This window comes from Microplitis demolitor, chromosome 4 (assembly GCF_026212275.2).
Source record: "Microplitis demolitor isolate Queensland-Clemson2020A chromosome 4, iyMicDemo2.1a, whole genome shotgun sequence".
Taxonomy (NCBI): Eukaryota; Metazoa; Arthropoda; class Insecta; order Hymenoptera; family Braconidae; genus Microplitis; species Microplitis demolitor.
Genome location: NC_068548.1, coordinates 21,434,036 through 21,447,632, shown reverse-complemented (window position 1 = coordinate 21,447,632; position 13,597 = coordinate 21,434,036). Strand labels below are relative to the sequence as shown.

At 27.8% G+C, this 13,597-nt stretch overlaps 2 protein-coding genes across 3 annotated transcripts; both read right to left on the bottom strand.

The window, feature by feature from the left end:
• Positions 1–37: 37 nt before the first annotated feature.
• Positions 38–1,359, bottom strand: LOC103578117 (fas apoptotic inhibitory molecule 1). The gene is made up of 3 exons (XM_008559076.1): positions 1,130–1,359; positions 859–1,034; positions 38–216 (listed from the first exon to the last, which is right to left on the bottom strand). The coding sequence occupies exons 1-3, from the start codon at positions 1,338–1,340 to the stop codon at positions 58–60; spliced, it is 546 nt and encodes a 181-aa protein (XP_008557298.1). The 5' UTR covers positions 1,341–1,359; the 3' UTR covers positions 38–57.
• A 617-nt stretch (positions 1,360–1,976) lies between these two features.
• Positions 1,977–9,735, bottom strand: LOC103578182 (uncharacterized). Of its 2 annotated transcripts, none has more exons than XM_014440889.2 (10): positions 9,392–9,735; positions 8,516–9,304; positions 8,084–8,446; positions 7,896–7,996; positions 7,624–7,810; positions 7,430–7,550; positions 7,037–7,184; positions 5,903–6,969; positions 3,951–5,086; positions 1,977–3,239 (listed from the first exon to the last, which is right to left on the bottom strand). In XM_014440889.2, the coding sequence occupies exons 2-10, from the start codon at positions 9,222–9,224 to the stop codon at positions 3,073–3,075; spliced, it is 3,999 nt and encodes a 1,332-aa protein (XP_014296375.1). In that variant the 5' UTR covers positions 9,225–9,304; positions 9,392–9,735; the 3' UTR covers positions 1,977–3,072. The 2 variants fall into 2 exon arrangements, with proteins under 2 accessions (XP_014296375.1, XP_014296374.1); XM_014440888.2 differs by having other exon boundaries at positions 2,331–3,239; positions 8,084–8,449.
• Positions 9,736–13,597: the final 3,862 nt, after the last annotated feature.

Sequence of the window (13,597 nt, the reverse complement as noted above, 5' to 3'; positions counted from 1 at the left end):
AATGTGTGAATATAAAAGTACAAATATATCTATATATACTTTTATTTAAATTATTAATTAATCAGATAACAATCCTTTTTCCGTAACTTGAATTCCGTCTGCATAGAGAATGTATTTAATACCAGCACCTTTTTGCTGTGAACTGTATGATCTTATTACAGCTTGAGTTCCATCAATTTTAAAAACCATTTCTGCTCCGTCATCAACAAATTGATTCTACAATAAAATGTAATTTTAAAAAATAGTGAATAAATATTCTCAAAGTAACCGATATCTAAAAATGCTACTTTTTTATGATACTGAATGTAACAGCCATTAAAAAAATTTATTTGAAAAAAAAAAAAAAAAAAAAAAAAAAAAAAAAAAAAAAAAAAAAAAAAAAAAACTCATAAAAAAAACTCATAAAAAAAACTTTTAAAAATTTTTTGTCAAAATATTTTTGTGATGTTCTGAAAATTTTATTTTACTTACAAGTAATTTGTTTATAAAAATTTAAAAATTTTTTGATGTCTGCTACTTTCAGTATCATTTGTTTTTAATTACAAAAATATACATAATAAAATTTTTTAAATATCTTCTCATGCTTTTTTAAAAATTTTTGTCTGTCAATATTTACTCTGTTCATTAAAAGTAAACAAGTTTTTTTAATTGCTGCTAAATAAATATGATAATTTTGAAAATAAACAAATAAAGAAAATTTTGACAGGTAAAAATTTTTAAAAGTGCATGTAAAGAATTTTAAAAAATTTCTCGTGTGTGTTTTAAAATTTTCATGGAAATTAATTTTTTAATTAAAAACTGAAATTTTAATTTGTCGGCTACACTTTCAGTATCGTAAATAAATGAATAAATAAATACCTCAACTTGAATTTCTTCTCCATTCATCCAAACCGACAGTAAATTTTTATCCAATATAACTTTATATTTTTTTTCCCCAATTCTAACAATCCAAGTCTCAAGAATTTTCGACTGCTCCTGAATAAAACTAGTGAAACTTTTTCCATTAACCCAAAGTGTGTATGAGTATTTTAAACCTGATATGAAATCCATATAAGATTCTATTTAATTTAACAATTTATATAAAAATAAAATAATTTAAAAATACACTCAAATTAAAAATATATTCTACCTGGTATTGGATCAACGCGAATAATAAACTTGGTACCACCATAGACAAATTCTTCGTCACCAACTAAACGAAACATCCAGTCACGATGAATAATTGTCTTGCCATTAACACGAACAACTCGTTTACCAGATGCTGTTCCATGTTCAAATTCAACTACACGATTTCCATCATGCAGAGGAACAATCCAACGAGCCGTTGGTTCATTTGGCATTTCTATTAATTTTACATGACATTTGTCTTAGTTATAATATTTAAATAAATAACATTCTCCAGACATTGATTTCGACAGTAAAAGGTCTTGGTTACTAAGTTCTTCAAGTCATAGTACAATTTAGTTTCGATATTGATTTAACGATTTATGAATGAAAAAGTAGCGACTTAAATTATTTAACGTCCATAGCACATGCGTACGTTTTATTTTATTGTTTTAAATTTCATTTACGTCATAGTATTTAATTAAATACTACTTGTAGTTGTAAAAAATAATTAATATAAACAATTAATGACTAAAGAAAAAAAATATCACGTTAATTTATTACATTATTTATGATTTAGAAAACGTACATTTATTATTTTTCTTGTTTGTTTGTACATATAAATAACCATATTAACAATTTTATGGTTGTTTCTTATTTTTTATTTAACAATTAAGAAATCTAATTAATTATATATTAAAAATAAACAATACGAAGCTAATTATATTATTATATTAATTAATTAAAAAATTTATAGTATTAGTGAATTATTATTATTATTATTATTATTATTATTATTATTATTATTATTATTATTAATATTTATTGTTAATAAATTGCAACATATTTTAACTTACAAATCTGTTTAACCAGACAAAAATAAAACCATTTAATTGTTTTACAAAAACCTGTAACTTATACTATTTATTTAATCTGCAAGCAATCTATCCAACTATTATATTATTTTATTTTTTTATTTACGTTTGATTTTTAATCAACAAATTAATTATTTATATCAGTTAATATTTTATGGATTTTAATTAATTAATTTCCCAACAGTAATTATATAAAATATACTGATGTAGATTACCGCTGCAATTTTTTTTTTTAATAAACTCATTACCGTAGATGGAAAAAAATATAAGTATATATTTTTTGTATGATTATGAATTTAAAATAAATTCATAAAATTAATTAGTTGAATATTATAATTAAAAATAAACTAACGTATACGTTGTAGAATTATTTGCTGTATTAAATTTACTTGCAGCGTTTATTTATATATTTATATATATATTTGTATCATAAACATGAAAAATGGAAAAAGAACCCACAGTTATCATGCTGAATATCTTAATTAAATCATTAATTATTATTAATATCATTAATCACTATCTTCTTGTATTTTTTTTACTGATAATAAAAATTTAAATGTAAAATATGTCCATCTAATTGCTTTATAATCATAAAACATTTTCAAAAATATTTGTCTATCGCACAGAAATTTAAACTTCCATTCTTTATAATTTTAATTTTTTCCATTTAAACAAAATATTAACATCTAATTTATTAGTTTTACAATTTTATTTTCTATACCTCATTAATTTTAAATATCCAAGAGTTTTTATAGAATAAAAAATAATTAATAATTATTTACAATACCAAGTATTCGTGTGATCAAAAAGTAACTAAATAATTATTTCATTTTTATTATTTTTTTTATATAGAAAAAATAATTTAAATAGTAAAAATAATAATAATAATAATTTATAATAATAGCTGACGTACTGAAATGCACACGAGATGTCAACAGCGTGGTTCTATTACTGCATGTACCGAATGATTTAAAGTGGCTCTGGTCGGCCTAGTCTTCATCATTTTTTTATTACATACCTCGTATATTATTCAGAGAGGTCGTGGGTTTTATATTTAAAAATTGTGCGGTTATATTATTTATTATTTAGTTCATTACTGTGATGCAGTGTCTGAAATACTTTGTCTCCAGGTAGCTTGGAAAGGTATCATTAATATTTTCACTCGTGTTTTCGGTAATGCTGTCAAAAGAAGTTTTTGCAGTTGTGGTAAAGGTAAAATATCTACTTGAGGATTTGATGAATTTGTTGATTTTTCTTCAGCTAAAAGAAACAAACAAACAAATTAATATATTTATTATTTTATAAATTAATTAAATAATTATTCAATTTTATTAGATATTGATCAGATTCTTAAATTACTATCAAAAGATGTAGGACCAAATGACGATGTAATTAACGAATTATTTGCCACTTTGAAAAATAAGAATATATAAAACAGATTTTAATTATTTTTACAAATTCAGATATTAATTATCCTAATAGACACTTTAGCTTGAAATTTACAGTAATTTGACAATTTAAATTACCGAAATTTGCTGCCCGAATTTGTCGGTAATTTGACAGCAAAATTAGCCATTTTGCCCCAATTCGAATGCAAATTAACTTCAAAAGTTGTATACAAATTGTCATCAAAAACGGAAAAGTCCGAAGTTGACGTTCATTTGACAAAAAATTCAAGGAAACTTTTGCTAAGCAAATTATGCTATTAAGATAATCACTTTTCCAACAATTATCCACAATATCACAGTTAATTGTCCGTGTTCTTATTTAAATAATCAAAATTTTAGTCGTTCAGCCCCGGGATTTAATCCCAGGACTGAGCGATTAAAGCCAATGATTAATTTCATGTGATTTCAAAATCTCCAATTCAATATCAATTTCTTTTTGTTCCCATTGCAAATAATCTGTTAATGACATCATCATTTCACCCTACATCCCCTACTAATAATAATATTTAATTTTAATTATTACCTTTGGACGCCATCTTCGTGTCATCAGCATCCTCAATAAGTTTCAAACAAGGTACTGGTTTCAATACGGGTATCGAATCACCAGACACTTGTTTATTCATTTGATTACATTGGTCGACAAATAATTGAGTAACTCTTAACAATTCTAGTGTTACACCCCAGACGAAATACGTGAGACTGTCAGATAACTCAGTAACACCACCCAATACCATATTATTTGACGTAGCTGACTGTGAGATATACGTCGGTATAATAAGCAGCCTCTTAATATTTTTACAATTTGCCAGGTGTTTATCAAAGCCATTTTTAACGTCAAAGTTGACCAGTTCCAATTGATGTAATTTATCGAGTTTAGCAACACCTTTAAGTATATCAAAGGTACAACAAGTACCTTGACCCTTTTCAAGTCTCAATCGTTCGAGTTTTGTGAGTTTACACAACACCGCAGTGCCAAACTTTGATGAAAAATCCGAGCACTCGCCCAACTCAAGTGACTCGAGATTAACAAGCGACGCCAGTATGTCTATTTTTTTTTTACCAAGTTCTTTAACTGACGTTAGACTCAAGTGCGACAGCTGAGTGAGATTTTGTAGTGGCGTTAAATCACCGTGTAATGACATACCAGTGATGGCTTTGAGTCTTAATTCTTCACAAGATTTTAAATTACCAATATCCTCTAAATTGAGCCAATCACATTTTATTGACATGGCACTGAGTACTTGCAATTGCGGACAAACTTTAATTACTTCCTCTACAACCATCACGGGACAGCGGCACAGTTCGAGTTTGATAAGAGTCTTGACATTGGGAATAACTGATACAAATTTTTGCCAAATACTGTCAGATTCAGGGGCAATCAGCATTTTACGTAAATCAAGATGTTCAGTACCGTGCCTCTGTAGGGTTGCTACCAATCCGTCCCAATCGGTGACCTGACTATTCTTCATACGGACTGTCTTCCACAGCGCAGGATGTGCAGCTAAATCGCGCCACATTTTACATACACGCGCTGCGCGCAATAATTCTTGTACTTTAAGATACTGGAAAACTCGTGACAGTGCATTGTAACCAGAGCATACTGTCGACATAAAGTACTGTCTCTGATCGACTTCAACCAGCGGTGCCACAGCTTTCTTTCTGTAATTTATAAAAGTAATATTTAAATATTTAAATAATATAATTTAAAATAAATAATTATTTAAATTTGAAAATTTCCCGCTCGCTGTATAAAAAAAATTAAATTAAAATAAGAGAGGAATAAATGAGGAAATTAAAATGGGACGAGGAATAATCGCGGAGGAACGCACTAACAGATTTATTATTTAAATAAATTTGTGTTCTGGCTCGCACATGCCTTTATATCTGTAAATATAAAAAAGTAAAAATGAATTAGATTTTTTTTGAATCTGAAGCACTTATTTAATATCTCACTCTCATTGTAGCATTAATGTAAATGCTTTTTAAATACTTTCCTTTTATTGCAATTAACTTTATAAAATATTTAATTTCTTAATGAATTTGAATTTTAAAAAATAAATTTTACCTCACGCTAATACTACAATAGAGAATAAATAATTGATTTTAAATAAATAATTCCAATTTATTTATAATTAAAATTTTTTAAAATATAGCCAATTTTCGAAGCTAAGGCAGTGTGCTTCTATAATAGGAAAAAATCAAATTCATTTTATTTTATCCATAGGATATTTTTTTTTATATTTGCAAGTACAAAGCAAACATGTGTCTTGCGTAACACAAAAATAATAATAATAATAAAGAGGTCTTGTAAATTAATACATAGATAAACAAATAAATAAAAAACGATAAAAATTTTGTGACTCAACGAGCACTAATGACGTAAATAAAAGTGTAACAAAGCAACTGCCAAAACCTCATAAAGGAAAGATGTATTACATATAAAAAAAATACATAAATATAAAAACTCGGACTTACTTGTCTGCCTCCACCTCTTTTTTATCATTGGTTCCAACTTGTTGATTTTTTTCCTCATTCAAATTACCCGCCGTTTGTTTCACTGGACTCACTGTTAGCTCAGATGCTTCTGATTCTAAAATATCTTTCGATACAGCAGCTGCAGCTACAGCATCAAATTCAGATTCTTTGATCGGCATTTCATCAGATGCGTTTGAACCATCAGTATCCATGGACTCTGATCTTTCAATGTCTTTTTCTTCAATTGATTTGTCATCAGCAATCTCTTTACCTGAATCTATTTTCCTTCCAACAGTAGCTGGTACATTTTCCTCAATACCATCGTGTGAATTTTCCTGTTCTTGCACTTGGTCGTTATCTTTAACTTCTTGTACCAGCGCATCATCCTCCACTTGATCTTCAAGTGTTTTGTGAATTTTTTCTAAAGTGCCTACAGGAGTTTCACTAATGCTAGTGTCATCTATCTTGTCACTCAACTCGGAACTTTGTCTCTGCGGTTCCTCAACGTCGATCGTTGCTGTCTTTGACTCTTGACTCTTTTCATTATTTTTATCTTTAACAATTTCTTCACTTGGAAGTCCAGTTGATACTTCTTTCGGCGCTTTAGACTCTTTAGATCCTATTTCTCTAGGATAATTTATTTTATCAACGTCATCGATTGATAATTTATTTTGGGTTTTATTGGGCCTGATTGCTGGTTGAACTGAACCAGCGTTATTTTTCGGTACAACAATATATCTTTTGCCAGCTAACAGCGCGATATTTTGTGCTGGTTTAGGCTCCGAGCCGTCTTGTCTCTGCATAAAATCTCTCCTCGAATACCAAGCGGCGGTATTTAATTTATTGTCACCAGTTGATGGCAATGAATCTCGATGTGATTTTGATGAATTTTTCGAATAATATTCACTGTCAGGTTTTGAATTTTTAGATAAAACTCTCGGGGGTGATTGTCGATCAATTGGCGGGAAAAGTGATTTAACATTTTGTGTACCGATCATACTTATTGGTATCAATGGCGGTGGTGTTATAGAAACTTTTTTACCTTCCTCATTGTCGTGCCGACAATTCTATAAAAAAAATTTCATACATGTGTAGTTTTTTTTAAATATTCATCCCAACAAATATTTAAATTACCTTGCAAACATAATCTTCACTGGTAGAATTCTCAGCGTGGCCTACGCATTCAGGATGATACAGACAGAGGCAGACACAGCATTGAAGACTTGGTATCAGACCCATGCTCATAGAACACCGGATACTGCAGGGTTCCTGGAGTTTGGTCCTGAAAGACGTGCGTTGGTAGGGGATGGGATCGAGAGAGCAGTAGATAGAGAAATAAATATAAATACAAGTAGGAAATCGGTATGTAGGTTTAATTAATTGTAATTAATTTTAATTTAATGAACGTGGTTGCGCTAGTCGTAATTATTTACACAAGCGATGGTTTTGATAAGGATGTAAATTATCAGAAGCTATTTTAATTTAAATAAAATATGTGGTAATAAGAGAAAAAAAAAATTGACTTACTTCAATGACCTCTTTGATTTGTAAGGCGTCGTTTTTTCCGTGGCAGCTTGACTGCGTCTCGTGGTGTTTGACGAGTTGGTCCACCCGAGCACATCAGTTTCTTTGGGCGGTGATACGTCTTCTGTAAATCATTCAAATTAGTTTTAGATAATAGTTCAATTTTTTAAAATTTCATTATATAATTTGCGCATTACTTCTTAGTGAACCTCTTTTGACGGGAACTTTGACTTTAATCCCGGGAGTACTTGTTTTCAAAGGTAAATTTTTTGCAAGAGTTTTAGCTGGTGTTGGAGATATTTTTCCGGTAAGTCTTTTTGTAACGGCAGCTTTCTTGCCAGTTCCTATTTTTTTGGCAGGCCCCGCGCTGACTGGAGTACTGATCTGTGATATAATTTTTTTAATAAATAAGAGTTTTTTATTTTTAAATTAAGGGATAAAAAAAATTTTAAGTTATGAGTTAACGTACGGGAGTTGTTTCGTCTTTGATTATTTCATATTGCGGATCATTAATACCCGTTGGTTCTTTGGTAAATATAAAATTATCTACCGTCAATTCTTTAGTATTCACTAAAAAAAAAATATAATTTAATTATAATAAATAATTAATGAAGAATAATAAATATACTGATTGCTTAGTGGAAATAAAATACATACGGAATTCGGCAATTTCTCTAAGACTCCGAACTTTTTTACCCTTTGGCGTGTAATAAGAAACTTCAACAACTTTTTTCGTTGAATCAGTCTCAGTTTTATACACAAGCTCGCGTTTCCATCCATACTTGAAAGGTTCTTTGTATTCTGGATTAGTCACATCAGCCGAAACTTTTTGTTTCGCTGCAGCAATACTAGAAGTTTGTGGTGCATGGGAGTTTCTCATTCCCCGCCTACTCACAACTGGAGTTTTAGCAGACGGTGGTGATTTTCCAGCGTCATTTTTAACAACAGCAGTTACAGCACCAGCATTTCCACTATCGACTTCACCGTCCGATTTATCCAATTTCTTTTTACCTTTTGCTACTTCTAAACAATAATCTCATAAATAATTCACTCTACATTATAACGATATTACTGTTCAATAAAATTTACCTGTCTGATGATCGTCTGTTTTTAATTCAACATTTCTACGAACTGGACCCTTGGACAGCGAACGCTTAGGACGTTTAGCAGATGGTTGCGGTGATGAAATCTCTGCCTCAGCTTCGGCGATCAATTTCAACAAAATTTCCGTAGCAGGATTAACTTTTAACAAACTACTGCTATCAAAACCAATAAAATCCATCGAATCATCGGATGTATGATTATCAGGTTCTGATAATTTTCTCTTTTGATTCCGTGTTCTGGTATTATTAGAATTAGCATTCACATTAGTATTTGCATTTACTGAGGGTGAATCCTGGTGTTCACTCTCGACAGCACTAGTAGAATTGGCTTTAGTTTTACGTAATTTTCGTTTAGTCACAGGTGTCATATTTTTTTTAACAACAGAAACATTGACACCCTTGACATCACCATTAACCTCTTGCTCGTCAATTTTTTCAGTCTCATTAACTACAATCGTCTCTTGTTCTTCTTTTTTCTGAACCTCTTCTACTTTCACATCCTTTTTATCATCTTCCATCTCAACATCCTTATCTTTGTCCTCTTTTACGTCGTTAATTTCCTTATCCTTGGTGTCTTTATCCTCATCAACTTTTGGCGATTTACTAGTGAGTTGAACAACTCCTGGATCTGGCACATCGTCGTCGCGCGCCACTTCAGCGTTCCCGCCATTTACATCGGTAGCCACGACATCCATCGCGTGCTCCGTTGCTTTATCCCTTTTATCTTTTGAGATTTTTTATTATAAAAATCTACAACTTTTTCGTTTACTTTTCACTAAAAAAAATATTTAAATGTTATAAGAAATTTAAAAGTCATGTATATTTAAAAATATTGTTAAATAAATGTATAAATTGTACGTACAGTCACTGATTATTTATAAAAAATTCACCAGCACAATTTAGTGGTTATTCCTTCCACAATCTACGGGGAATAATAATCTCCGTTGTATGAGCTCGGCTCAAGCTCCAAGTTGTGCGAAAAAATACCGTCATAGCCACAGTTTATTCATTAAATAATATGTAATACTAATTACCTGTATTATTAATTATAAATAATAATATTTTTAAAATTATATACGTTACTCTAGACACGTACTATCGTAATAAAGTTTGCCGATGACGATGATAAATGTATGTATATATTAAAAACACATACTAATAAGCATGCCCAGTATGGCTTCAGTGGGTATTGGGTATGCCATCAAAATGTAGCGTCTCTACAACAACAACCGGAAGTCAAACCGCTGAGTTGTCATTGGTCAAATAATAGTACGTTATCAATTGTTTTATTTTTATTTAAATTATTATTATTATTATTTAAATTATTATTACTACCTTTAATTCAGTTGTTTTTATTTTTTGCTACATTTTGTATTTATATATATTAAAATTTCGCAGACATACAATTTTAAAACGTAAACTGTAAATTAATTATTTATGACGGTGATATACGCGCGCATAAATTTTTTGAAACGTCAGCGCCGCGATGGGAAAATTATAAACTGGCTGGCGGTCGGTAAAAATTGGCGCGCAATTCAAATGGTTTAAATGAATTATTATGGGTTTAAGAAAAATTAGGCGGGATTTTTGTTTTTTATTTCATTTTATTTTATTTTATAGAAAACTTTATGGTAAGTACACCAATAATTTAATGAAAAAAAAATAATTTATGTTGATTTAAAGTGTTGGTCTAAGTGTTAAACAAAATTCGAGGTCCACAAGTCACCTGTCATTCTTCAGAATATCATTGGATTATACATTACACCTTTATTTTATTTTTTTTTATTAAAAAAGCCAAAGTGCTATAACACTGTATCATTTAATTATTATCATTATATTATTATTATTATTATTAATTTTTTTAATCAACTATTGATAGAATTATGATGCATTTTTTAATTGATAAATTGAATAAAAATAACTTTGAATTTTTAATTTAAATTACAGTTGAATTTTCCTCAGGCTTTTATTTAAAAAAAAAGAAAAACGAATTATCAATTTTTTTTTATTAATAATTTATTAAAAATGGCGGGGAGTTAGCTGTAAAAATTCAAAAAATTGTTGGTAAATCTCTTCATTTTAAAAATAATAAATAACGAAATAAACGTGTAATTTAAAATATCTATTAAAAATTAAAATCAATAATAAAAAATAAATATTTATTACAAAAAAAATGTATACCAACAATTTTTTGTAACCAACAAGGTATTTAATCAATCGCTAATTATTTGCAATTGTTAATTAATATAATAATGTATTACATTTAAACACTTTGTAAGAGACGTATTTAATAATAATTATTATTATTAACTTTTTTTTTTTCTTATCATAATACATTTAACGGGTGACTTTAGTAAAAGCGACCTCGATAAAACGACACTGGCTCTACATATCAGTTTGTTTAAAAATTATTTTATTTAATTATCATTATTTTAAATAATATTTATTTTATTTTTTTAATTTTTGCTAATTATTATAATTATAATTATTTCAATTAATTAATTAATTATTTTAAAAAATTTTTATTTCACTTTATTATTCACATTAATAATTAATTAATTAATTTATTAATATTTTCTCCCATTTATTACCGAGTAACTGCAACTCGGTTAAATCAATTAAACGTAAGCCACTGTATCACGAGGGAGATAATACATCAATAATCTATAAAATTTTGATTCTTAAAATACACGATATATCGATCAGTCTGTGGGTCATCTGTGCATTGATTTATGTTCTTTTTGGTCGCTAACTAAAGTTACATTTTATAATAATTACATAATTATAATAATAATAATATTAATATTATTAACAATAATTCCGTACTGCAGAGCAACGAGGCAGACCCGACTAGCCTCAGGTGTGTCAGGAGCTCATATGTCTGATATATCGGATTTATACTGACAGCAATAAAATAATAATTAATTTAAATAAATGGACAAATTTACGGTGACGTCTTACGTATTTAAATTATTATAATTTGTTCACTGTCTTGTGTAAACACTCATCATTTGTAAATATATTTAACCACCGTAAATAATCGCTTATAATTGAGCGAACGATGACAATAATTTATAATTAATATTAATTATAATAATAAGATGCGTTCGGATTAAATTGCCGAAAGAGACTAGACACACCGATTGTCGTAATATCTTATAATTTAAAAAAAAAATAGTCTACGAGATTTGGCAGGAGAAACGCAAATGAACTTTGGACTTTTTTTTGCAAATTGACTCACTGTCTTAATGTTTCAAAAAAAAAATATAAAATAAATAAATACAAGACATCATTTATTAATTAACGTCTCTTTAGTTGCATCGTCCCGTTGTAAGCCTTCTCGGTTGTCGGAATTTTAATTTAATTTACAATAGAAGTTTATTATTTATTTTTTGACTGTTTCTTTTTTAATTATTTGAAATTTGTTGCTCGATATGTTTAAATAAAATGTATTGTTACAGTACATTTGTTAATTAAATGATGGTAATTATGGTAGTATATTAAACTGTAGTGATGATACTGACGAATAATAACAGAAAAATAATAATAGATAATACGTTATTATAATACAGTATTAATGATTATAGTAATCGTGATAAAAATAATTTTATAATTAGTTTTAATGCTAATTAATTAATTTATTAATTAATAAAATGAAAGCTTTGATGACATCAATACTCTTTTTTTTTTTTTTTTTTGTTTTTTTTTTTTTTTTTTTTTTCATTCACTCTCACATTACGTTTCTCGCAACCTTACAATAATAATAATAATAATAATAATAATAATAATAATAATAATAATAATAATAATAATAATAATAATAATAATAATAATAATAATAATATTTTTACACTTAAATTCACCTATGAAAACTTAATTACATACTATTTTGCGCCATTAATTACATTCAAGTTTACAATCATCAAAACTCGAATAACGTTTGATAAATCAATTGAGATTTTGCACAGGACCCATTACAATTAAATGATTTATTTTAGTTACTTTTATTTTTAATTATTTAGTTTTTTTTTTTTTTTAACAATTCCCGCTAACTCACCATACCCCGCCTATTTAAATTATAAAGTTAATGTTCCCCTCTTGCCTCTCTGGCAGTAATTTCTTCTATCAATATACAATTTTTTTTTATTCAACACCTAATATTGCATACGCGTGAACACATTTTAAAGATACAGAGAGGAGAAAAATTGTTTTTCAATTAATTATTTATTTTTTTTTAAATTTAATTTAATTATGTATTAGTTTTGACGTTTTATCTTTCGAGCTATACGATTAGCACGTAAAGTATAAACGGTCGGATTATTGCGTAAATAACTGGCCGGACATTGCCTTGAGAAAAATATCATAAAAACTTTTACTATCGTTGATTTGCGTCTGCGTTTTTTAACACACATCTCCTAAATACATATACAATTGTCGTCGTGATTTTAATAATTTTATTTTTTATTTTAATCACGATGATAATGGAGATTGAGTCGCGAGACTTAATTTTTTTTTTATCTAATTTAATTATCATTAGTTTTTTTTTTTTTAATTTTTCACTAGAATTTTTTGCATACAATAATTTCTTTATTTTTATATAATCAATCTCTGCCACGACGACAAGTCACAGTATATATACTTTTCATTTTAAAACGCAGAAATTATATATATATATATATATATATATATATATATATAAATATAATTTTTTTTTTCCAAATGAAATTCTAAAATAGAAAATGAACGTCAAAATAATAATGATAAAACGAATTGACTTATCAATACATATTATCGTGCCAGAGATATTTAATTTATTTTTTCTAACATTCTCATTATCGTATAGTATCAATTTGAATTGATGTATAAAAAAAAATTAATTCCGTCCTATTTTAATTTCATTTTCTCCGTCATCGATACGTAGCATATTCATTATTGTATTTTATTAATTTTTAAAAATTTAATTAATATTAATATCGATATTGAACTACCTAATAATATACAATTTTCAATTTATTTAATTTATTCACCGAATTGGCACTATTATTCGTTCGTTCTTATTACTTTTATT